Here is a 25,960-nt window from a genome sequence, read left to right as displayed (position 1 = left end):
AAGGGTAGACATACAGAAGTGGAGGTGAAGAGAGTGCGGGAGGTAAATATAGCGGGAAGGGGGAGAGTTCCCAGTTTCTGTATAATGTGTGTGATCGAGTGTTTGTATGTGAGTGTGTGTATGTGTGCATGTACGCATGAGAGAGAGAGAGAAACATACGACATGGACCTTTGATATGCACACTGAATTCAGTTATGGCATCACCTTTCCCCACCCAAACCCTCGCACCTCCCTCATTTCTTTCCTTGAACACACACACACACACACACACACACACACGTCTTCTATCCGCCCACCTGCACTGCCTCCCTTCCCTCTAGCCCCACCAGTCCAAACTGTCCTCCTCCCATTCCTCCTCAGGCCATGGCGTGGCCGTCATGGTTACACACACACACGTGCGCACACGTTCACTGGCACACATACGCACACCTTCGACCCACCCACCCACTACACACACACCCCGTAACCCACCCAAACCCCTTCACAAACATCTACCACCGCCACCCCCGTTAACCCCCCCACCCGCCAACCCCCCCCCCCCCCCCCCCCACACACACACACACCCTCCTCCCCCCTTTTCTTCTTCAGACCGTGTCACGTTGACCCTCCCGACCACAACAGTTCTGATGTTTGGCCAAGTGCTCGAACTTGTCCCTCAACTGACTACCCCTACCCACTCCAACCCTCCAGACACACACACCCCCATCCCCCCACCATCTCCTCACGCTCTCCACACCTACACAAAACAAACCCTCCTCCTTCCCTCTCTCCCTCCTCCTTCCTTCCTCCATCCCCTACTCCCCACCCCTACACAAAACAACCCTCCTCCTTCCCTCCTTTCCTCCTCCTTCCTTCCCCCATCCCCTACTCCCCGCCCCTGTACAAAACAACCCTCCTCCTTCCCTCCCTTCCTCCATCCCCCACACCCCACCCATACACAAAACAACCCTCCTTCCCTCCTTTCCTCCTTCATTCCTCCATCACCCACTCCCCACCCATACACAAAACAACCCTCCTCCTTCCCTCCTTTCCTCCTCCTTCCTTCCCCCATCCCCTACTCCCCGCCCCTGTACAAAACAACCCTCCTCCTTCCCTCCCTTCCTCCATCCCCCACACCCCACCCATACACAAAACAACCCTCCTTCCCTCCTTTCCTCCTTCATTCCTCCATCACCCACTCCCCACCCATACACAAAACAACCCTCCTCCTTCCCTCCTTTCCTCCTCCTTCCTTCCCCCATCCCCTACTCCCCGCCCCTGTACAAAACAACCCTCCTCCTTCCCTCCCTTCCTCCATCCCCCACTCCCCACCCATACACAAAACAACCCTCCTTCCCTCCTTTCCTCCATCCCCCACACCCCACCCATACACAAAACAACCCTCCTTCCCTCCTTTCCTCCTTCATTCCTCCATCACCCACTCCCCACCCATACACAAAACAACCCTCCTCCTTCCCTCCCTTCCTCCATCCCCCACACCCCACCCATACACAAAACAAACCCTCCTCCTTCCCTCCTTCATTCCTTCCATCACCCACTACCCACCCCTGTACAAAACAACCCTCCTTCCCTCCCTTCCTCCATCCCCCACTCCCCACCCCTACACAAAACAACCCTCCTCCTTCCCTCCCTTCCTCCATCCCCCACACCCCACCCATACACAAAACAAACCCTCCTCCTTCCCTCCTTCATTCTTCCATCCCCCACTCCCCACCCCTGTACAAAACAACCCTCCTCCTTCCCTCCCTTCCCCCTCCTCCTTCCCTCCCTTCCTCCTCCTTCATTCCTCCCTTCCTCCTCCTTTCTTCCTCCATCCCCCACTCCCCACCCCTGTACAAAACAACCCTCCTTCCCTCCCTTCCCCCTCCTTCCTTCTCTCCCTTTCTCAAGCCGTGTCACGGTGACTACCACCCTCCTGGCCGCGGTTCTGATGCTTGGCCAGGTGCTCGTTGTACTTGTCCCTCCGGTTGTAGCCCTGGCCGCACACGGGGCAGCGCAGGTGGAAGTTACCCTCGCACTTGCGCCGGTGGCGGATCATGTTCTTGGAGTAGTTGAACATCTTGCCGCAGTTCCGGCACTGCAGGGTGCCCTGCTTCCAGTCACGGCCGCGGCGGCGTGGCCACAGCAGAGGGGTGGCCCCCCGGAGGCCGCCGCTGGCCATGGCCGTGGCCGTCAGGGCCGCCGCAGCAGAGGAGGCCGTGTGGGCGAGAGGCCCGGTGAGGGCGGGATGGACGAACGGGTACAGGTCCGGGTCGGTTTTGACCACCACGACTGTTGAAGAAAAAAAAGAAACAGTCAGAAATACTAAGACTCATCAGATGGTTGTATATTCGTTTTAGACGAAGGCCCCCTCTCGAAGGGGAATGTTTGGGCAGTTAGCTGTCGAGAAAAAAAGCAGACATACAGGAAAGATTCAGACTCTGATGGTTGAATGTTCATTTTGGGGGGCCCCTCATGAAGGTGAAGGGGCAGCGGTAAAGAAAAAATAATAATAAATAAAATAAAATAAGAAGAAGAAAAGATAAGATAAAGAAAGAAAAAAAAAAGTGAAAATAAAAGCTCTAACAACCCCCGAAATACCATTGTCTTTGCTGAGACTCAAAACTCAGATGGTTTTTTGTTTCAGTTTAGGCCTAGTCCCTCATAAAAGGAGGGGAATGTGAACAAACTGACAACATTCATCAATTGTGGACACAAATATCTATAATCTATACGGATATCTATAATCAATGGAACTAAGGAAATAACTAAAAGAATGAGAGAACCCGTGAGGATGCCGGATGTTTATGCTGAATTTATTGGACAGACTTGTGTAAGAAGGTGCTCTGAGAGAACGAAACTGTAAAGGAGTATTCAAGTGGAATTACTGACCTGAAAACGGAGTATGACTGCCTTTTTCATTATGGCGGGGGTGATGACAGTCATACACGCAGGTTAGAGTAAACTTGGGGAGCCCACCCCCTCCCCCACAAGCTAACTCTCCCACCCCTCAAAAATAGAAAGAAAAGAAAAAGAAAATAATAATGGTGTCCAAATTTCCACACAAATTACTGAATGCCGCATCAGAAATTTGTATAATTTTACATCAAGTCTAGATGTCTTGATATTTTATTCACAAGGATACCAATAACAATGGGAAGTGGGTTGGGTGGGGCTACTTTTGGATGAGTTATTGGCGACATGAACTGACTCGATGATTTTGTATGGTGAAAATAAAATATTACACCTACAGTTAAAAAAGTGCAACACTACGTTGCATAAGCGACCTTTGCAGTGCGAAGTTTACTTGTCGTGAAGAATTTCCTAAAGTCTATTGAACTGATTACAGTTAGGAACATTCTTAACGCAAAGCAAACTTACCGCTGCTAAGATCGCTCATACAATCCAGTCCAGGTCCGGACGGTATGAACAAACAGACGACATGCGAAGAATCCTACTTTTCAACTGTGTCAAAACTGACAAAATATACTCATGGAAGTGTCTCGTTATCACAGAACTCGCTAATGAACTTCTGTAGATGGTGCTGAAAAGTGTGTGAGAAAAGACCAGGAGACACGTTCAGGTGCCGAAGTTGGGTTCACAGACTGACGAGATGTTGACACAGTGACAGCAATGCAACAAGCATTGTCCTTTTTAGAGGAAAAAAAAAGGCAGGATACAGTTGCACACACACACACACACACACACACACACAACACACACACGCCGAGAACCAAGTTCACATGCATACACCGGATACATTGCACAACACATTAACAAAGCCTCCATGCACAACAAAAGAATGCATGTCAACAAACAGCTATGAAATGATTCCCATATCTCTCTCTCTCTCTCTCTCTCTCTTTTAATATTTTTTTAATTTTTAATATCAGCCAGACATGCACGCCTTCCTAAAGGTCACTGACATGCAGTGGTCATGCAATAGCCAAGCTGTGTGGTAAGACATAATCAGTTTGTCGTCCTCAGATATCGTACGTTGAGAAAAAGTCTGGAATATTGGAATTTTAAAAAGTTTGTATGTTCAGAGATTTTTTTAATTACAAATAAAGCACGATGCATTGTTCCAATGTCTGGAGTATTAGAAGAAGAAAAAAACAGGAGAAAGTAGAACAATATGAACGATGTAAGCTATCATTCAAATTTTTTCATAACTAATACCTTCCCCTGTGAATCCGTGTGAATCAAAGGAAAACAAATACTGAGCCTAGAGAGATGACAGGTGTTTGAATCAACAATGGAATCTCATAGGAAAACAGCAATAACAACAACAGCACATTGCGAAAAAAAATAGATGTACAATGTTCTAATACAAACTGTGTATGTCATAACGTCTTCAGGGATCACTGTCACCCAGCTCTGTAACCACGATACCAAAGACCGTATAGTGAATGGTCTGCCTGACAAATGTCAACTCTACCCCGTGAGATGGCGCCACTTCAGAATCATAAGTTGTTGTTTTTTAAAGTTAGACACGAAATATAATCAATCATTGTTCGTCTCTTTAGCTGTGGACTGTTTTCCTGTCACTCGCTACGGCTCGTCACAACAACCGCTCCTTTTCAGCATCGAAGAAAGGGGCGAAACCCAAATTTCGGTTTCACTATACGGTCTTTGATGATACTGACCTAAAGAAGGATCACCCTTTCGCAGGGCGGGCGTCAGTGGGACTGGAAGTGTTTGGCCAGATGCAGGTTGTACTTGTCCTTACGGTTAAAGCCCTCGCCACACACGGGGCATCGCAAATGGAACACCCCCTCGCACTTTCTCCGGTGCCGCACCATATTGTAGGCATACGTGAACGTCTTGCCACAGTTTCGGCACTGCAGGCTGCCCCCGGACATCTCTTTGGGCCCTCGCTGCCACGACCAAGACGTGGGTCCCATATCGACTGCAGGGTCCTGGGTTCGATTCCCGAAAGTCAGCGATCGACCAGCAGTCATGGCTGTGGAGATATAAAAACAACCAATCGTCTCAAGGGGGGTACCCTTTTTTTTTTCTTATATATGTATATAAAAGTTTCAAGTATATACAACCATGCGTTTGTAAGTTTTATAATAGAAAGGCACATCATTTTCTTTACTGTGACCGTAGTAAAACGAAAGGAGACGAAGAGAAGTAATTCTTTTATTTCACAATGGTAATCGAGTATGCACAATTGTCTTTCTACACATTGCTCTCAGCTATGTAGCAACTTGTATGTCCCTGGTCACTCTACTGGTCCTGTTTCTAATCGTCCAATTTAACCATGAATATTCCCCAGAAAAACAAATGGGAAAGAAAAATGTCAATGAGCATGCCTTCTGCTGAATGAGCAAACCCTTTTGTGACAATCCACTCTTATTTGTAATGACCCACATCTACAATGTGGACTTCATGACCTAGTTCTGTGCCTCCATCATTCAGGTGTTCCTTTTCAAACAGGTATATCAACTGGAAAGAGGGCATTGGGCGCCATTTTCCTATGCTGAGTTCAAGACACAATGGGTAGTAATTCAATGGCCGTGAAAGGTTATGGAACCCACAACTACGAAATGAAAACCGACATTTCTGTTTTCTGAATGTTCAAAACCTCAATCGGTTAGCTGGTTTTGGTGCTGGTTAAAACAAACAAACAAAGCCCATCTGATAACTACTGGATTTGCATGATGTTTCCCCGCATCGCCTTATTTGTCCTTTTATCTTAATGTCAAGCCAACCAGTCTAGAATCTAAGCAAGTTGTTCTGATCGACACAAGATAGCGACAACTAAGACTGGTTTGCAATCGAAAGGGTATGAGCGAGTAAGAAAAGCAGAAAAACATGAAGAGGAAGACAGACATACAGACAGATACAGAGTTAGACACTGGAGAGGTGTCAGACGGGATAGGGCTACAGAGCACAAATGAAAGAGAGTTTGTAATGTCCAACATGTCTGAGTCAGGCGACAATAGGCAAGCGAAATTACTTTTAAAAAAAATAAAAAATAAAAATAAAAGAGGGGGGGGGGGAAGAGGGAGGCTTGGGGGTTTGGGAGCGGGTGGGGGGGAGCGGTAGGCTAGGTGAGTAACAGAAGCATCAATACATGACTATTTAAAGCGCACGGCGCATTAACATGCACGTTTCCAACACATATTGCGCTGAAGCGACTAACAATGAATAGGTGAATGAATGAATGGGTGCATGGGTGAAAAGACGACCATTGTATCCCCCGCTTTACAAAGCCAAAACTCTCGTGGCAAACACCGCTGATATATCTTAACATGAGCCGGCTCTTCCTTCAGCACAGACACATCCTGACAAAGCCACCGATTACCATGACCAGTCACAGACACCAACAACCTTGGACCAGAGCAGTCAGCCGCTGTGAACAACACCAACAAAGATGGCAGCCACTGAAAACGCAAGAACTAAGCTGCCATATTTATTTTGCTGAAAAAACAACATCTCCCTTTGCAGACATGGCTAACATTTAACTCCAGATTAGCAACACCCTCCATCATTAAGGCCAAGCTGCAGAACAAGTGGAAGCAGCAGCATCCATGCCACAACAGAGCAGACCCATATTACCTGCTGACTCGTCGAGAGCAGGTAGCCATTTTCAGGCTCTGGACAGGCCACAACCGCCTGAAACACCACCCATACACGAAACTCCGTATCGGCGACACAGAGCAGTGCCCCTGCAGAACAGGCAGCCAGACAAAAGAACATCTGCTGCAGTCCTGCCCGCTCCACCAGGCGCTCCGAGAGAAAACCTGGCCCGACCCAATCCCAGCGGCCCGGAAGCTCTACGGACTGGAGGACATGCGACGTACTGCCGCCTTCCTCGAGGAGACGGGGGAATCCATCTGATAAATGACGAACGAGATAACAACAGCAACACCCAACTGCAAACAGTAAACACGTAGGTCTTTGACATAGGCAGAATACTTCAAGCCAATATGCAGTAATGGCCCACTGCTTTGGATTTCCCATCAGCTTGCAGAAGAATGTAAAGTTATACAATGCGTGCAGAACCAAGAAACGTCCTCGTCGTTGGCAGAACTAAACATTATTCTGCCAAAACCAATGAGGACTGAAACTGGAGTTCCCTTCTTGTCAGTCAAACTCAGTCTGTGATTTGGGTACTGTGAATCTGTGTTTATATATATATATATATATATATATATATATATATATATATATATATATATATGTGTGTGTGTGTGTGTGTGTGTGTGTGTGTGTGTGTGTGTGTGTGTGTAAATCCTATACTGGTGCCTCACTGCGGAGCCCTACCCATATCGGGGAGACCAGCCTGAATTTCACACAGAGAAGTCTGTTGTAACAATAACTGAATAATGCAGAACAATACAAGAAAACACAAAACAATACCATTGCTGGGTGAACCGATCTTTATGTGACTGTCGGGGTGGAGAATGTCCAGCCTGATCATCACAAGTCACAACGTGGATGGTCGAGTCTGGATCTTCCATCAAGATCCCTCGGGATCATTTTCAGGAAGTAATCTTCGAACTATATGATGTCCAGTCACACGCGCGCACGCACGTATACAGGCACGCGCACAAATACACACACACACGCACGCGCGCGCGCGCACACACACACACACACACACACACACACACACTAACACACACTAACTCATTCAAGATCTTTAATTCGACCCTTTCACCCCTTCAGGGCTAATAATGGTAACAAACAAAGTAGATAAAACGAATGAACTTTCCATTTAACACTGATTTATCATCTGTTTGATTCCCTCCAAAAAAACATCTTACACAAGTGACATAAAAAAATCTTTGTAATAAACAAGTTCATATTATCTTCCTGTCTCAATGTGTTTTGGGCGTTCAATCATAGATACTCAGCACTGATAATACACACAATGCATTCTCCATGCAATCGTTAATGCTTTTACAACCCCGCATTTTCCACACACACACACACACACACAAACGCACACACGCGCAGATGACGTGGTTGCATGTGTATGTACGTGCCTGCTTGCAAGTGTGCATGACATGCATTTAATCCAAGAAATATAAAATAAAAAAAAGAAAAAAGTTTGGCAACACGCTTTGAATGTAACATTTACAGAGTAGTCCAATAAGTCGATTAATGGTGGCATGCAATATTTACATTTTGTTTTATTTCCGTGTAATCATGTTTTTTAAACGTTAGGGCTTCAGTCTCCTTACAGACAGTAATAAAAATCCTTTAAAAAAATTAAAAAGAAGAAGAAAAAAAGGACAATATTTGTTTTTTAAGTCACCTTTTACAAGTTGATAATCGAAAAGGTTATAAGGTAGCCTTCACTGACATGGGGGCGGTGAATTGATATTCACTATGTTTGGGGCTCGTTATTGCAAAGCCGGGTCCAATCCTACCTTTCCACCGATCTTTACATTCCACGACCCAAGTCAGGTATCCATTCACACCTGGGTGGATCCAGGAAAATCGGAGTAAAGGTGCCTTTCCTAAGGATACAATACGATGCCGAAACGCGCCTTCGAACCCTGATCACTTCAGGGTTCATTGGATCAGAAGTCCAACGCCCGATAATTCTGCTGTGGCGCCAACATATTGTTAATACTGACATACTGGAAAAAAAAAAGAAAAAAAAAAAGTAAAAAGAGTGCTCCATAAGAAAAGTGCAGACTACACATACACTTTGCAATTAAACATGTGCAGTAGAATACATATCAACAATCTGACTGCTGCAGTCACAACAAAAATCGTAGCCTACTAATGTAATAAAATTAAAATTGACATCAATATGAAAAATACTGTGAACCAACCGATTTGTTAACCCTCCAGGAAAACGACTAGGAGCTACATGATTAATCCTATTCCCCAGCTTTTCAGCATCACAACATGATTATACAGGTACACACGATGGCTGATCTCTTCTACCGCATGGTGAGGTGTGTGGAAATACAGATGAGAGGAAGCATCTAATCTCAGAATGAATCCCTAATTGCCACCTCGATCCATGTTAAACACAATACCCACATTGTTTTATTAAGGGGTATAGGTAGGCTATCCCAAATCATAATGTCCAGGAAGAACGCATCATGCCGAACCCTCCCTCTCCGCCATCCCGGGTTTAAAAAAAAGAAAAGAAAAGAAAATGTTGGCCAACAGAACAGGACAGTGATTTGTAATGACAGTATACGATCAACCAGATCATCCCGTTCACTTTCCACAAAAAGCACAACAGACCGCAAGCACAAACCCACATGTCCACCGCGAGATGAACGGCTCAACAGTCAATGACGCTTTTATTCCACTGGTTTTTAAACCACTTTCGACCACCAGGATACTGTCGAAGTTGCAGAACAGACGTTCTCCTGACTGAGACTGAGACCGAGATGTTTTTCTTTGTAGTCCATGGCCCCAAGGGGGATAAACAGTAGAGTTGCACATTGACACTGATTTTCAGTAAGTGGCATAATACGCTTCGCCTCTTAATTGCTTTATACAGATAGAGAGCGAAATCTTTGACAGTCTTTTCATTTGTAAATGACATTAACAAGATAAGCCTAAAGAGGCAAGGGTGTTCAAAGTACTTAACAAGGGTAAAGCTGTTCTCTAAGATATCACGATGAACGTTGGAGGACCTTTGATAGGCAGAGCTGCACTGTGCGGGCGAGAGGAATGCACATGCACACCACGATTATGATGTTTTCAAGAGAGGAGTGGTAACAATGGGGTTGTGAGAACAGAGGAGTGGTAACAGTGGAGTTGTGAGAACAGAGGAGTGGTAACAGTGGGGTTGTAAGAACAAAGGAGTGGTAACAGTGAGGTTGTAAGAACAAAGGAGTGGTAACAGTGAGGTTGTAAGAACAGGAGTGGTAACGATGGGGTTTTGAGAAAAGAGGAGTGGTAACAGTGGGGTTGTGAGAACAGAGGATTGGTAACAGTGGGATTATGAGAACAGAGGAGTGGTAACAATGGGGTTGTGATAACAGAGGATTGGTAACAGTGGGATTATGAGAACAGAGGAGTGGTAACAATGGGGTTGTGAGAACAGAGGAGTGGTAACAGTGGGGTTGTGAGAACAGAGGAGCGATACCAATGGGGTTGTGAGAACAGAGGGGCGATACCAATGGGGTCGTGAGAGAAGAGGTTGGTTTCAGTTCCCCACCAGACCACACTTCACTTATCCCTCACGCTGCCAGCCAGGTACACAATGATGGGACGTTTGGTGCAACTGACTGTCGGAGGCTCCGTTCTTCAGACTTTTTTTTTTTTTTTTTTTAAATGATTAACTACACAACCCACAGAAACACACATTTTTCCGATTAGAGATAGATTGATTTTTAACTGCCATTGTCTGTTTTCTCCCTTTTAGTGGACATCTACCAAGTGACAGTAACACCTACCAACTTATCACCAACATCTACCCAACTTGTACCGGTATCTACAAACTCACTGATATATGACGGAAAGATTCGGACTTTCTGTACTTCGGGAGCTGATCGAATCGTTTTATTCTATAAATCTGACATCGCTTTGAACGGAATCTTGCATTGCCCATTCAAACATCTACTAACTTATACCAACACCTGCTAACTAATACTAACATTCACCAACTTAAACATCTGCCAACTTAAACCAACAGCCATCATTTTTTTTTAAATAACATCTAACAACTTTAACCAACATCTATCGATTTATAACAGCATCTACCAATTTTTCCAACATCTACCGACTTAATGAATATTTGATGGAGAGAAGTCATCTGTTCTTTCGGAACAAATCGAAAAATTTTAATCACTGTGCCATCTCTTTCTTGAATTCTTTTGAATCATCCATCACCACGTGGTCATTCTATTCACTGTTCAGTCTCTTTCTTTGATTCTTCAAACCAGTATTCACCAATATTTGACGGAGAGAAATTGTCTCTTTATGTTCTTTCGGAACAGATGACTTTATATTACTCCCCCATTGTGCCATCTCTTTCTTCGATTCCTCCGAAGCATGCATCACTCAGGTGATCATTGGAGAGTCTTGCAAATGCCTGTTCCAACATCTACCAACTTGATTTATATTCTAACACAGAAAAGCTGTCTTTCTGTTCTTTCGGAACAGATCAAGTAATTTAAATTCACCATTCTGCTACCTCTTTTCTCGATTCCTCCGAAAGCCTGCGTTTCTCAGTGTGATCACTGCTGAAGAGTCTTGCCAATGCCTGTTCCAACATCTACCAATTAATATTCTTACACAGAGAAAAGCTGTCTTCATGCTTTTTCGGAACATATCAAGTGCTTTAAATCCACTATTCTGCCATCTCTTTCTTTGATTCCTCAGAAGCCTGCATCACTCAGTATGATCACTGAAGAGTCTCACAAATGCCTGTCCCAACAACCTACCAGTTTGATTAATATTCTAACACAGAAAAACTGTCTTTATGTCCTCAGTGTGATCATTGAGGAATCTTGCAAATTCCTGTTCCAACAACCTACCAACTTAATATTCTAACACATAAAAGCTGTCTATATGTCCTTTGGAAACAGACCAGGTCGTTTAAATCCACCAATCTGACATCTCTGTCCACGTGTGTCTTCCGAATCCTACATCCTCCGTCACTCCATCACTGCAGAGTCTTGCGGTGTCTGTTCCACAGGTGGTCCTGGTAGTTGTCACGGCGGTAGAACTCCTTCCCGCACTCCTCGCACTTCAGGTGGCACTTCCTCTGGCACTTCCGCCTGTGGCGCGAGATATTGTTGCGGTGGGTGACGACGGTGCCGCACTGTGGACACGTGTAGGGCTCTGATTGGCTGCCGCCGGCTGTGCTGGACTTGTGGAGGTCGTAAGGCCACTCCGGGGTAAGGAAACACCACCCTGTCAAATGTGAAGGTGCTTTGAAATGAAGGAATGAACGAACGCACCAAAAAATAATAACGAAATAAGTAATAAACCAATAAATAGACACAAGCGATACAATTGATAAGGAGTTCGGATGTGAATGAATGAACTTACGAACAAACATAAATGAATAAATAAATGAATATATAAATAAATGAATATGATATATAAATAAATGAATATGATAGATATAATCTAAATGAATAAATAAACAAATGAATGAATAAATAAATGAATAAACATAACTGATATGATTTATATCGTTCTACCAAATCTGCTCTGGAGAGAAAAAAAAAACTTTTCGTGCATTTGCTTAGAGTTTCATTTATATATTCATTTTCACATCAGAATAAATCTTGTAGGTTGAATCACCTTTCCTTGTAAAATACAAATTTTGGCAACATTTACTGGATAAATCATTATGCGAAGTTCAGTATAGAAAATGGAACGGGAACTTCATGTTCATAAAGTTATACTCAAGGTGTGTCATTCTGCAAAACTCTAGTTAGGATGAATAACTTTCAAATGCTCCATTGGGTTATAGAAAGTATCGCAGGTTTGCATTTTGATAATATATCATTTACCTGTTAATATATCATGTAATATCCTGGTCGTTTACTCCACTGGATAAAAAACAAACTCTGTAAAACTTGTGGTTCATATACTATTAAGAACACGCCCATTCATACATATTACCCTGTGCTACTGCCAAGTCGTCTTTCTGTTAGCGCCCAACGTTTTCGCCAAGATATACCCATTGGAAAAGACTTCGAAAAAGGAGAATCAAGTTTGGCAATAGATACACAAACGTGTCAAGGGGCCGTCAAGGGCAATTACAAACGGAGGAATATGTTCGCAAAATAAGCAATACATTATGCCTATGTTTCACATGCACCCGTGCATGCACGCGCTCTGAGAAGACAGACAGAAAGACACACACACAGAGGGGGGAGGTACATAGAGAAGGGGGCGGGGGTGGGGTGGGGGGAGAGACAGAGAGGAATAGGGGGATGGGGAGGAGAGAGACCGAGAGAAGTGACAGGTTGTGGGGCAATGTTCCGTTTTTGTGTGTCACAGCCTGAGAAAGACAGGCTACCCTGAGCTAAGCTGAAAGAGAGAGAGCGCGGGGGGGGGGGGGGGGGGAGACAGAAAATGAACAGCATCAGTCACTCGCCACATGTATACTGTCTATTGGCATCTTATTATATTCATCATCACACACGCAGATGGTACCAGACTAACGCAGGAAATCACTTACATTACAAAGTAGCTATTCATAATAACTCTTTACCTGTTTCTGTTTTATCCACGCTCCTCTACAGCGGCGAGTCTTGGCAGCTTAAGGCCACACAGGTGGGGAAAAAACGGATGCCTTCGATACCAAATTCCTACGTAAGATCAAATGGCACGACTTTGTTTCAGTTGAAGAGGACATTGTCTTCTTATGTCAACCATCATCTGCAAACTGCGTCTCCGTTGGCTGGGACATGTGTTGAGGGCTCACGACAAGACTTACATGCCAAGGCGTGAACTGGACATCTGCAGGTTGGAGAAAGAGAAGATGACCGTAGATGAACTGGCGGCAAACAGCGGAGAGAGACAGAGACAGAGACAGACAGACAGAGACAGACAGACAGACAGAGAGAGAGAGTGAGAGAGAGACAGACAGAGACAGAGAACTCAGATTTAGCGACAAGCAAACCAGGAATGACCCATGCAATCCTTCACCCAATCCTGTCACAGCAAGGTCTTGGGGCATCACTTCCAAAGGCATTCCAGATGACTGTCACTTTTATTTTGTTTTGTTTTATTTTGTTGTGTGGGTTTTTTTGTTTTTGTTTTTTGTTTCTTTTTTGCTATTGATTATTAATCTTCTTTCCTTTTTTCTCTTTCCAATGAAAAAGTTCATGTGAGGCAGTAAAAAATAGGAAAAGGGGAGAAGAAGAGGGGTGTGTGTGTGTGTGTGAAGAAAACAAAACAAAACAAAACAAACAAAAACAAACCTGCGATCAGAGAGGTCTTTGTAACAGTAATGTGATGTGTAATAGTATGAAGATACAGCGATGGGGGAAAAAAAAAGGGGGGGGGGGGGGGGTGTCAGCGAACGTGGAATACAATGGTAACATGGCTGGGCTAGAAATTACTGCAGCTCTGCGCTCAGCATAAAGATGAATGACATAGCAAAACGTGTGTGTGTGTGCGTGTGCTTATGTTTCTGTGTATGTGTTTGTGTCTGTAACTTTATATAATGTCACTAAAAACCATAAAATGATTCATGTGTTTGATTGTGTAATTAACTATATACATATATATATATATATATATATATATATATATATATATATATATATCAACATAATCACTTACATCTGTTATTGTTTATGTTCACAGTTTTTCCCATCTATTCTGAATGTCATAATGAATATATATATATATATATATATATATATATATATATATAATAAAACGGTGGTCGACCCAAGAAAGTCCGGGAAAAAAAAGAAGAAGACTGTCACTACAGCAGTACTGACACCCTGGGGGACTCGGGCAGAGTGTTGCCCACTACCGGCAATGCCAGATGTGCCTGGCTGTCTCTGTCACACTGCGTTTGTGACAGACTGCTATTGTGATGCGTCTGGAACCATGGCCTAGCGTGCGTGCATGTTTCGTTCGTTCGTTTGCTTAACGTCTATTCACATATGTGATTTTAGACGTCCTTTGATTTGTTTTGTTGCAAATCATTATCATTAGGGCGCGCGCGTGTGCGTGCGTTTTTACGTGTTTCGGAGACATCGTTGGACTGAAGTTGTGATTCAATGAGTATGTATTGTTATTGTATCCTCCACACCCCAAAAGGGGAGTATTTCTCTCTGTCTTTGTCCGTCTGTCTGCCCCTCTGTTTCGGTCTCTCTCTCTCTCTCTCTCTCTCGGTGTGTGTGTGTGTGTGTGTGTGTGTGTGTGTGTGTGTGTGTGTGTGTTGTGTGTGTGTGTGTACAACGTGCATGCGTACGTGTGTGTGTGTGTGTGTACAACGTGCATGCGTACGTGTGTGTGTGTGTGTGTGTGTGTGTGTGCGCGCGTGCGTGCGTGCGTGTGCGTGTGCATGTTTGCGTGCGTGCGTGTTCTAATTTTCTGTTGTTTTCTTACTTCATAAATATTTTTTCGAAGTCGGGTACATCCTTTATTTAACTGGTGTTCTGATTAGACACAGCGCTGATATGAGGGAAAGAACAAGACAACACACTGTTCACATACCGCAGAACACTCCCTGTACACAAAACACGACCAACAGGACAATCTCAACAGCTGACTACCAAAGACCCTATATTCAAAGACACATCACTGCCGCCGTTTCCTTCTTTGCGACTGCTCTGGTCGTGTTTGAGAAAATACGTAAGGCAATCAGAGCAAGTCAGGAGAGAGAGAGAGAGAGAGAGAGAGAGAGAGAGAGAGAGAGAGAGAGAGAGAGAGACAGGGTGAGGGAGAGTGAGTGATACAGAGAAAGAGATACAGACAGACAAGACTGACAGAGACAGAAAGACAGATGTGAAAACAGATAAAGATATACACACAGAGAGAAACTAAAAGAGAGAACAAGAACATATGATTACATCAACACAGCATATACATGATAAATCATGGATAAATCATAAATCATGAATAAAATACGCCTGTATATGGTATACAGAATTACAACGACCTGCGAGAAGTGTGCATTCACTGCAACTAGGTCAGTAGCCGAGACATACCACTATGTCTGAAGTCCTCAGAGAACGAGGCACACGTCATGCCTTGACGGGTCTGTCATACATCTACTTTTCTTAATTAAGATCCTGGCACTAAATCAGACTAAGACCCTACTGAAACTTTCTTGGTTAACACTTATGATCCTTATATATTGTCATTAAAAGTATATGAAAACGTGTTGGTTCTGTGACGATGACAAGTATGTCTTTTCGTAGAATCAAACCAAATCAGCCGACCGCAAAGGAGTATTTCAGGGCTGCTTTTCGCAGAAACTTTCTCTCTTTCTTTACCTATTTATTTATTCAGTGACAAACAATCAATTGTTCTCATGTACAACTTTTACGGCTTTCTGATTCAGGGAAAGACGGGTTGAGGTGATTATTTCTCCAAAAGTCTGGAAGCCCTTGTTTCATGTGATTGACGGCTTTGAGACTCGGCCTGCAAAGCAACTCCCGCCCGTATGCATAGACAGTTACACAGTTACGTCCTCCTTCTTGACCGAGGGACGACCATTGTTCGTGGCACAGTACAGGCCGGGGCAGAGCAAGGAGTGAAGAGGGGGGTTCGGTCCATCCATCGCTCCATATCTGCAGCAGGACAAAGCAAGCTGGAGAAAGGGGAGGGGGAAGACGAGGAGGAAGCGGTCAGTTTTGAGAAACAGCTCCTGTGGCACAGTACAGGCTGGACAGATTCAGTTCGGTTCAGTGACCCAAGGAGGCGTCACTGCGTTCGGACCAATCCATATACGCTACACCACATCTGCTAAGCAGATGCCTGACCAGCAGCATAACCCAACGCGCTTAAAAGACACCAGAGGACAGGAGCAGAGGAAGGCTCCATCCACCACTCGGCGTCTCCAGCAGGAAAATGCACGACGGAGGAGGAGGAAGAGAGGGAACAGGAAGAGGATGCGGTCAGCTTTGACAGTCAGCTCCAATGGCACAGACAGCAAAGGCTGGACTGAAGAGATGATTTCCATCCGTCACTCAGTATCAGCAGCTGGAAAGTGCAAGGCGGAGGAGGAGGATAAGGATGAACCGGGGGCAGAAGTCAGCCCCTGTCTGCTCCTGTTGTCCCCAGCATCCTGCAGGTGGTGGGCCGTCCACAGGTGTCCCTGGTAAAGGTCCCGGCGGTAAAAAGCCTTGCCGCACATGGCGCACTGCAGGTGTCCGATGCCCTGACACTTCCTCCTGTGGCGGGACACGTTGTTCCGGTGACTGACCACCTGGCCACACGACAGACACCGGAACTTCTCCACCTGGCCTTCAGCCACAGGTAGCGGCTCCATGGTACCGTCTCCAGTCCGCTTCTGCCGCCACGGCATCGCCTGCTGGTGGTGGTGGTGGTGGTGCCTGGGGAGATCCCTCCTCCAGCCGTGCTGGGGCATAGTTTGGAGGGCGGCTTTTCTGGGCTGTGGCGGAAACCCCAACCCTGTCAATAAGAACGGATACGTGAGGTATGTGTCAGGGTACAGTAAAGCGCATGACAGCAGCATGAAATAAGACCAAATTTTGACATTTCACCAATTCCCCCTTACCTTCCTCATACTCCCGTCTGGTTTATTAAAAATAAATAAAGGCTTAATTTCCACTTCTGCGTGCTACAGGTCAGGCAAACACTGTGGCATCACTCTGCCAGGGAGAGGGCTTACACTATAAGATCACAGTCACAGTAAGAGCTCCGGTCTGTTCATTTACCTGAAATGACTGGATAGTTGTCTGCGGCTGTATGATTTATTGCTGCTAGCACTGACAAAAAACGTGACACATAATCCGAATCTTGTGCCATGTCTGGTACCTAGCATCACCAGAATAAAGGTAAATGGGTTTTATACTTTTATTCGGCTGGTTTTTGACTAAATCAATGAGGGGAAAAGAAGGGTGGGGGGAGTATTATAATATTCAGGTCAATGTCTAAAAAAGCGTTGTTGATTTTCCGTCCAAAAGGCAATATAACTATCCCCCCTTTCCATAAAACAATTTTAAGTTGTTATGTCAATCACAGTTAATGAGCCTGATCTCTCAGTATTTCACAGAGAATGTCGTCTTCCCTGACTCGAGAGTCAGGCAAAGGGAATTAACTCTGCTCCACAAAATGTCAACCTTTCCAGCAAGACAAAGCACAGTCCTGTTCACCTTTCAGAGCAAACCAAAGAAAAATCATAGTCAAAAAGATTTTTTTTTTTTTTTTTCATTTTAACCAAAGACCCTATGTCCATGCATATAGAGTTCGTGACTTAACATGCAATCAACGATCAACCATACAATCTGAACCAAAGGAAAAACTCAAAACCTACTACATTAACGTAGACAAAGAAATAAAACGCGGTTTTTTCGGAATGTGCTACGTATTAGCTGGACCACGTGGATAAAAAAAGAGAAAAAAAAGTATGTATCTGACAGAACCAAAACTGATAAAACGATGGAGGGAAGAAGAGGAGAAAAATACCTATACCCATGCCATGCAATGTATCAGTTTGAGTTGGCAGTACATCAGATTCCCGGCAGAAAATGGCGTGCCATGAATCATGCAAAAGGAAACAAAATTGTCATGGGTAACTAGCCACCACAGAATGGGACCACAAATGGCCAGGAAAGGATCCAGCCACCATACAAACTGACAGCATCTTGTGTACACGAAATGCGATGCGCAGCAAATTATTTCAAAGTTTCCAAGTTTAGTACTAAAAAGTCAACTCGAATTCAGATGCGTTCTTCAAGTTTTTAACCTTAAACGATGGCTATGTCAATAATAAAGTCAGTACGCCCAGGCTGTCTAAACTCCTCCTGCACCTGCCCACTCCTTCCAATCCACGTTTTCCCTTGAAGTCATAACTCGACGTCCCCATGTTTCCCCTTGACGTTCCCACGATTCCCCTTGACGTCCCGGCGTTTTCCCTTGACGTTCCCACTTGATGTCCCCGCGTTTTCCCCTGATGTCGCAATGTTTCCCCTTGACGTTCCCATTTCCCCACTGAAGTGCAACAGTCCAGAAATCTTAACTGCTGTCAGTATATTACGGAACGACCTGCTCAATGCCATCCAATGCAGTGAATCACTAAGAAAACTTTTACAGAACCAGCTGTTGGGTCCTTCATTTACGTATCATCAGTGTGTGTGTGTGTGTGTGTGTGTGTGTGTGTGTGTGTGTGTGTGTGTGTTTGTGTGCGTGCGTGTGTATGTGCGTGTGTGTGTGTGCATGTGTGTGTGTGTGTGCTGTGTGTGTGTGTGTGTGTGTGCGCGCGATGCGTGTGTGAGAATGTGTGTGAGTGTGAGTGTCTGTGTATGTGTGTGTGTGTGTGTGCGCGCGCGCGTACGTGCGATGCGTGTGTGCAGTACATTCAAACTGACCCATTCGTTCCAATGTAAGAATACAAACACTGACCGGTCTATACCTGTGGTGATTATTACTGCCATTACGGCTCTAACCAAAGCTCTGAGAGTGCTTGTGAATGACAGACAGTTAGCCATACAATGAATGAATCAATGGTCTGGGAAGATCTCAGTACTTGAAGTTATCATACACCATTTCGGAATCAACACACCACCACGATCAATCCCATCACTAATTATTTTAGAGATTCATGAATACTGGTTCCATTCATTTATTGGTGGACACCAAGGGCAGAGAGAGAGAGAGAGAGAGAGCAGAGACAGAGAGACAGAGATACAGAGAGACAGAGAGAGAAAGAGATATTTCACACAAAAATGTTCGGGACTCCATCCTGTACACACAGGTGCACTTAAGTTTAACAATCAAGTGGCCTGTAAAGAAAAATAATAGGAATTTGTAGATATATATTCTTCTCTATGTTTCAGTGAATAGATAACAAACATTGCTACCTAGTACCTCGCTATAAACACTTCAGACGGAGAGACAAAGATAGAGAGATATATAAGTTCCTACAACGGATGGCAAGCAAATCAAGACACAGTCGATCAAAGTCATCAAATATGTTTATTCAGTTAAACACCACATTCACACATCCATGCCAATCAAAACAGAGTACAGATGGAATTAGAAAACTGCAAAAATGTCACAGCTAATAAATCTGTCTAGGACTTATAAACAATAAACAATAAGAAAAACCTTTTGAGGCACAAAGGCTGAGGGCTGGGGATTGATACCTTGCTTTTCAAACTGATAGTAACACAAATGTCCAGATACATCGTAATCAAACTCATTGTGATACCTCGCTTTTCAAACTGATATTAACACAAATGTACTGATACATTTTAACCAAACACATTGTTAAACCTTGCTTCTCAAACTGATAGTAACAATGTCCTGATACATGAAACCAAACTCATTGTTACGCCTTGTTTTTTCAAACCGACAGTAATAGAAATGTCCTAATACGTGTTAACCAAACTCTTAATGAACTAGAAATTAACAAATAACGAGGCCTCATTATTTGTTAATTTCCAGTTGAAAAACCACCGAGGCAACCATGTGTTTGTTCTGTATTGTCCATGTGTTCTGTGTTGCTTGTTCAAGATTAAAGAGGCTATGCCAGTCTTGAATAAAAGCTAAGTTGTGTTTGCACATTTCTTCTGTCTTTGCTGCTATGTGCACATGTCAAATGATCGGTATAAGGACAGGCCCGGCGCCTCCTTTTTTGAGGAAGTGTCTGGGTTTGTTCCAATGTACCTTTTATTTACCTGTGTGCTAGCTGAATCGGTAGCGTAAGCAGCACTGACTTGAAGTTGTGTACCTTGTGAATGGAGGGAGTTACCACTCTTTACTATTTGTTAATCTTAATGAACTAATTTTGAAAGATTCATAATTTCACCACAGTAACTTAAGTTCGTTCACAGCGATTTCATTCTGCGACACATTTTTGCATGCAAAGAAATTTCTGATCAGACATAACTACACGAAACTGCTGAACAGCAGGGAAAAACAAGCACACGCAGAAAAAAATAAACAAATAAATAAAATGAATAAATAAATAAATAGAATAAAATAATTTCTAAAAAAAAAAAAAAAAAAAAAAAAAAAAAAATGTTTAAAAGACATCGATGTAACTCAAGCCTATCATAAAATAACTTGGAAAATATTTTTTCATACGCGCGTGCACACACGCAGACACACACACGCACGCACGCACGCACACACACACACAGATGAAGTCAGTATGGGGATGGGGAAAACATCAAAACCCAGTGGTGACCAATGAACACTGTCTGGTGGAGGTTAATGTTGTCAGACTTGACACCAATCTCAATGCTTGGAAACGTGTCATTAAAAGATACCATCCCTGTGGTAACTTGTCCACCCACTGAACCTGATAAAGACATGCTGACATCAGAATCGATTATGCGTCAGACTTCTGATCCAATGCCCATCAGAGATCATGGTTCGAGCCCCCGTTTTGGAGGGCTATAGAAATACACAAACAGCCAGCACGCATCAACCATGACAAGAACCTGCAACCATCAGCAAGTCGATGCTGGTCATATACCAGAGAGAAGAAGAAGAAGCATCATGATGTATCATCTTCTTCTCCTCCTCTTCCTCCCGTGGTCTCAAGACCATAGGGGCACCGCACCACTGCTGACCTACATCACGATGTGTACGAATCTCTTTTACTATCCTGAAGGCCGTGCGCCATCTTGAGGTGATCGGCGTAGAGATCCCGACGATGGAACTGCCGGCCACACACGGCACACTGAAGATGGTAGCGGCCCTCGCACTGCCGCCTGTGTCGAACCATGTTGAAGGAATAGGCGAACGTCTTGCCGCAGTTACGGCACGTCAGATTGGAGGCAGACTGATTGGTTGGAGGCCTGAGATGTCCTACGCATGCTACCTCCAGCTCTGACTGTGTCGGGGATGTAAGGCTGTGACAAACCCCAGGAGGCTGTAGAGACATAATTTGGGGGGGAGCACTGGTTATTCACAGTGAAGAATGGATAAAAACTAATAGAATTGTACACTAAAAATGGATAAAAATTTTACACAGTTATACACTAAAGATGGATGAAAACCAACATAGCTTTACACTGAAAAATGAATAAAAACTAACAGAGTTATGCAATGAAGAATGGATAAAACTAACAGATGGACTGAAACGGATAAAACTAACAGACTTATACACTGAATAATGGATAAAAACTAACAAATGCACTGAAACAACATAAAATTAAAAAGTAACGGAATGTATGAGGGGGCAAAGAAAGAAAACGTCAATTTTGGGACAAAGGGTTATTCACACTGACGAATTGATAAAAACCAACAGATGGACGAAAACCCCAAACAACACACAAACATCTGAAGCAACGTGTAAATAAAGGTAAGAGCGGACCGAGAAAAGAAATCCATCAATTGTGAAAATAAAAAGATTTAGCAAAACAAGATTTGCTCGCGATGTTATAAAACTTATCAGCAATATTATGCGATCAGCGAATGCTGGAACAGACTCCGGCTTTAACAGAACTGTGACAGAGAAATGGAAAATGAAATTATGTCATTTCGGGTATCAATGTACCAAAAGGAATTAAGTTCATAAACAATTATGCTTGGATGTTACCTCCAATGTATTCGGAATCCTAATATTCAGTGGTATAAGTGTTGAGCATAAATATTTATAAAATATGCCATAGGTCTGATTCATGTTTTGATTTTTTTTTTCCTGTGGACTTCGGATTTCCCATTCACCTCTAGGTTCCACCCCCCACCCCCCTCCTCCCCCGTTTCTTCAATCACTGTTTCACCATCTCATCTTCCTTTCGAGTGCACATCCAATACTACCTTTTCCATTATTTGAGAATCATGGCTTTGAACTGAATTCTCTTCATAATACATCATCTTTGTTTTACCTACCTTAATATCACTGTCGTCTAATAAAAGACAAGGCGCCTACTCAGAAGTATGTTTCTTTTCGTATAGAATCGCGCGCGCGCGGCGTGCGTGCGTGCGTGCGTACGTACGTGCGTGTGTGCATGTGTGTGTGGCATTTCGTTCGTTCGTTTATTTATTTATAGTCTGTTCATCTAAGATGATGATATTAGACTAAAAATAAATGATATTATTATTATTTTTATTTGGATTATTATCATTCCTATCATAATAATGATTGTTAGTATTAATTAGAAATCGACATTTCTGTATATTCGAATGAAAAGAGGGGTGGTTGAGGTGGGGGAAGGGGGGGGGGAGGTGGAGGGGGGGGGCAAGGGGGAGCGGACTAAGAAAGGAAGAGAGACAGACAGACAGAGAGAACAGAATGTGGAAAAGATAGAGTACAAAATCTAAAATGGAGAGGGTGAGTGTCAGTGATTGGCGAAAGAAAAAACATAATATTAGAAGGGTGTGTGTGAGAGGCGGGACGGGGGAAGCGGGATTAGGACAAAAAAAAAAAAAAAAGAAAAAAAGAAAGAAGAAGAAAAAACAACAACAACAAATATTGTATGCACTACTTCTGTAGATTATTTTTTTGAAAAGAGGTTCATGTGGGGACCTACAATAAACAACCAACTGGACTATTTAACACATAACTAGCTAACTCTAATAAAGAACAGTTTGAAATGTATAACTTTTTCAAAAAAATGTTAACATTTGAAACTGGTAACACGTGTTCCGTAATTTCTGGAGACAAAAAAGGTTTCATTACTAAACAGCGGGTTAAAACGTGCTCTACCGTTAAACGTCCCTTGCAAATGCATTCAATATTTTCACAATATTTTGTGTATGGGGCATTTAGTAATAACCTAAATACCGTGCTCCTAACAGCCCTGCCAGTTTTTTTAGCATTTAATAAGGCAGAAGTGTTAACTTCTAAAGACAGAAAGGAATTTTGCATATTTCTTTAAACAATATTACATATTTCAGATGGTGATAAACGATGAGGAAGTTCAATTGCATTTGAAGCGTTTTTAGCTCCAAGCTTTGCAAGATGACCTGCACGTTCATTAGAGAAAAGCCAACAGTGTGAGAGAATCCAGCACATTCCAATATGATGTGTGTCATTTATTTTCTTTTTTGTTCTTGATTTTTTGTTTCTGTCTTAAGAACACATTTTGTCAGTAATTAAGTGTTTGTTTCTGATATTATGTATATCTTCAATCTTGAAGTATTCCTTCAAAGTTCCGTTAAACCAACCAAGCATCCCCAAAACTAAACATACTGCACCATGTACCAAAAACACACTGAGCGTGATCCCACTCCATAACACTTTCGTATAATCTGATATTCATCTACAAATCTGATATTCATCTACAATTGAAAATGAGAATGAAACAACAGCATTTTATTTCATTCAAATCACTGACACACGCACACAAAAAAAATACGAAAAAACACCTCGCATCAGCCGAATGAGGTGAGTTATGAAGTAAGTGACTGGTCACCAGACAAGTTAGACACTGTACCGATTGGCTCAGACAGCCCATCACGCACACTTAAACCGTGATTCTGAGGTAAGGCCCTCTGATGGCGTAGAATTCCATTCCAACCATACACCGCTCAAAAGTCCAAATACACCTCACACATCACGCGTATATGCCCAACAATCTTAATCTTTCACGAACAGCAGAAATACCATTACAAACCCTCCAGTGCCACCCACATCTGTCGCCCTGATTTCTGTCCAGCTGTGCGAAATGACCCCATCGCAAAAGGGTATTCACATTCATACAAACCAATGAAAACGAGCATTTTGTAATTGCACACGACCACGGCTATACACGTAAAATGTCACAAGTCTGTCTGAGTGTGTATGTGTGCATGCCTGGAATCTGACTGAATTAAACAGGAAACGAATGATTAGCGCCCGATGACAGCCGTCAGTCGGCAAATGTGCCCGTGTTTGTAAAGCGCTTAGAGCTTGGTCTCCGACAGAGGATATCCACTATATAAGTATCCATATCATTCCTTCATTCATTCATGGCTATACAACTAGAAGCTTTCTACAGTCAAAAGTATCGTGGTTAAAATATTGCAAAAACAGAACAGTGGTGACACAATTTGTTTTGATGTTTTCTATCATCCATGGGAAAGCGCACCCTTTCTGATTTGTTCAGTTTTTAGAAAGAAACAGTGTGTGTGTGTGTGTGTGTGTGTGTGTGTGTGTGTGTGTGTGTGTGTGTGTGTGTGTGTGTTTTCTTCAATGACAATATTGCATTCACAGAGTGCATGGATGAAGAGCTAGAGCTAGTCATAACATCAACACCTGTCTTTTGGCAAGAAGTACAAAACCATTAGGCTGGACGTTAATAAAACCAGTGAAAACGAACCCTTCTGCCTTGAAGAACTGTCAATGTCCTCAAACAGCAAACACAACATGCAACTGAAATTTCCAATGAACTCTTTTGTAAAAAACGTGATGTCATTACGAAGTCATTGTCAGACAAATCTCGTCAGTGTTTGAAGACATAATTTTCAGCCTAGACAGACATCTTCCCTCTGTTCATTCCGGATTCGCATCACGAGTTTCACGAGCAGATTCACCACTGTCTCCAGAAAACGACACGCCTCTTCCTTCGCGCCGATCACCACCATCGCCTGCTGACGCCGAGACACTGAAGTCTGCACTGGCACTGGCATGGAAAGGAGGCATCACGCCACCAATGCTCCCTCCCCCTCCTCCTCCTCCTCCCCCTGCGACCACGCCGTGTTTGGTGATGCAGTGAGTGTTGTAGTAGTCCTTGCGGTTGAACAGCTGCCCGCACAGCCCGCACTCCAAGTGAAACGTCCCCTCACATTTCCGCCGGTGACGCAGCATGTTCTGGGAATACGTGAACGTTTTGCCGCAGTTCCGGCACGAGGTGGGCATGTCTCCGGATTTGAAGGAGACGCCTCGAGACCTGGCGGCATCTGTGAGGGAGCCCCATCGCTGTCGGCCGCTCCACGGGCTTCGTGAGGGATTCTGGGAAGGATGGGAGCGCCGTCTGTAAGCTGCCGCCAGCATGCCTGCTGAGGAAACAGGGCAGTTAGTTGTTCAGCCGGTCAAGTTCACATCATTCATTCAGCTTTGTTTAATAAGTACAGTAATTTTCAGGTTGTAAATTTTCTGCTTATCAATCGCAAATCGAATACGTTGATACTAATTTTCTTACAACAATTCATGGGAAAGGATTGTTTCCAGACTCTAAACATACAATATCCTGCACAGAATCTGACTGTCATCTTGTAGTCAAACAAAAATAAGTATCCAGTTTCATACAAGCCAAAGAAAAGCTGTGATAATTAGACCTATACGATTCCGAAGCTGCCCGAAGGAACGCCATTCTCCAAAAAGAAAGATTTCCGATTCTCTGTGTCAGTCCAAGCTAGAACTCCATTCCCAAAAATCAAAAGAATCAAACCTAGCTGGCACAATAATCCAACAAATTCCACCGAACATCCTGTAATGTAGAGCACC

The 25,960-nt window shown here is 43.6% G+C and overlaps 1 protein-coding gene across 7 annotated transcripts in view; it reads right to left on the bottom strand.

Annotated features, from left to right (window-relative positions):
• Positions 1 to 1,882: 1,882 nt before the first annotated feature.
• LOC143293577 (uncharacterized) overlaps positions 1,883 to 25,960 on the bottom strand; it is a 139,358-nt gene continuing 115,280 nt past the window's right edge. Inside the window, exons 4-5 of one of the 7 annotated variants that reach the window (XM_076604625.1) lie at positions 4,626 to 4,942; positions 2,139 to 2,271 (exon numbers count right to left, since the gene is read on the bottom strand). In XM_076604625.1, coding sequence (XP_076460740.1) covers positions 4,659 to 4,942 — 284 coding nt within the window. In that variant the 3' untranslated portion in view covers positions 2,139 to 2,271; positions 4,626 to 4,658. Of the gene's footprint in view, positions 2,272 to 4,625; positions 4,943 to 7,668; positions 11,827 to 15,418; positions 17,029 to 21,235; positions 21,461 to 23,064; positions 25,510 to 25,960 lie in introns of those variants that run through there. The other 6 variants (XM_076604609.1, XM_076604629.1, XM_076604599.1 and 3 more) reach the window with 6 other exon arrangements.

The sequence above is a fragment of the Babylonia areolata genome, chromosome 19 (genome assembly GCF_041734735.1).
Source record: "Babylonia areolata isolate BAREFJ2019XMU chromosome 19, ASM4173473v1, whole genome shotgun sequence".
NCBI lineage: Eukaryota > Metazoa > Mollusca > Gastropoda > Neogastropoda > Buccinidae > Babylonia > Babylonia areolata.
The sequence above is the reverse complement of the archived record's forward strand: the minus strand, read 5'-3'. Positions and strand labels throughout refer to the sequence as shown.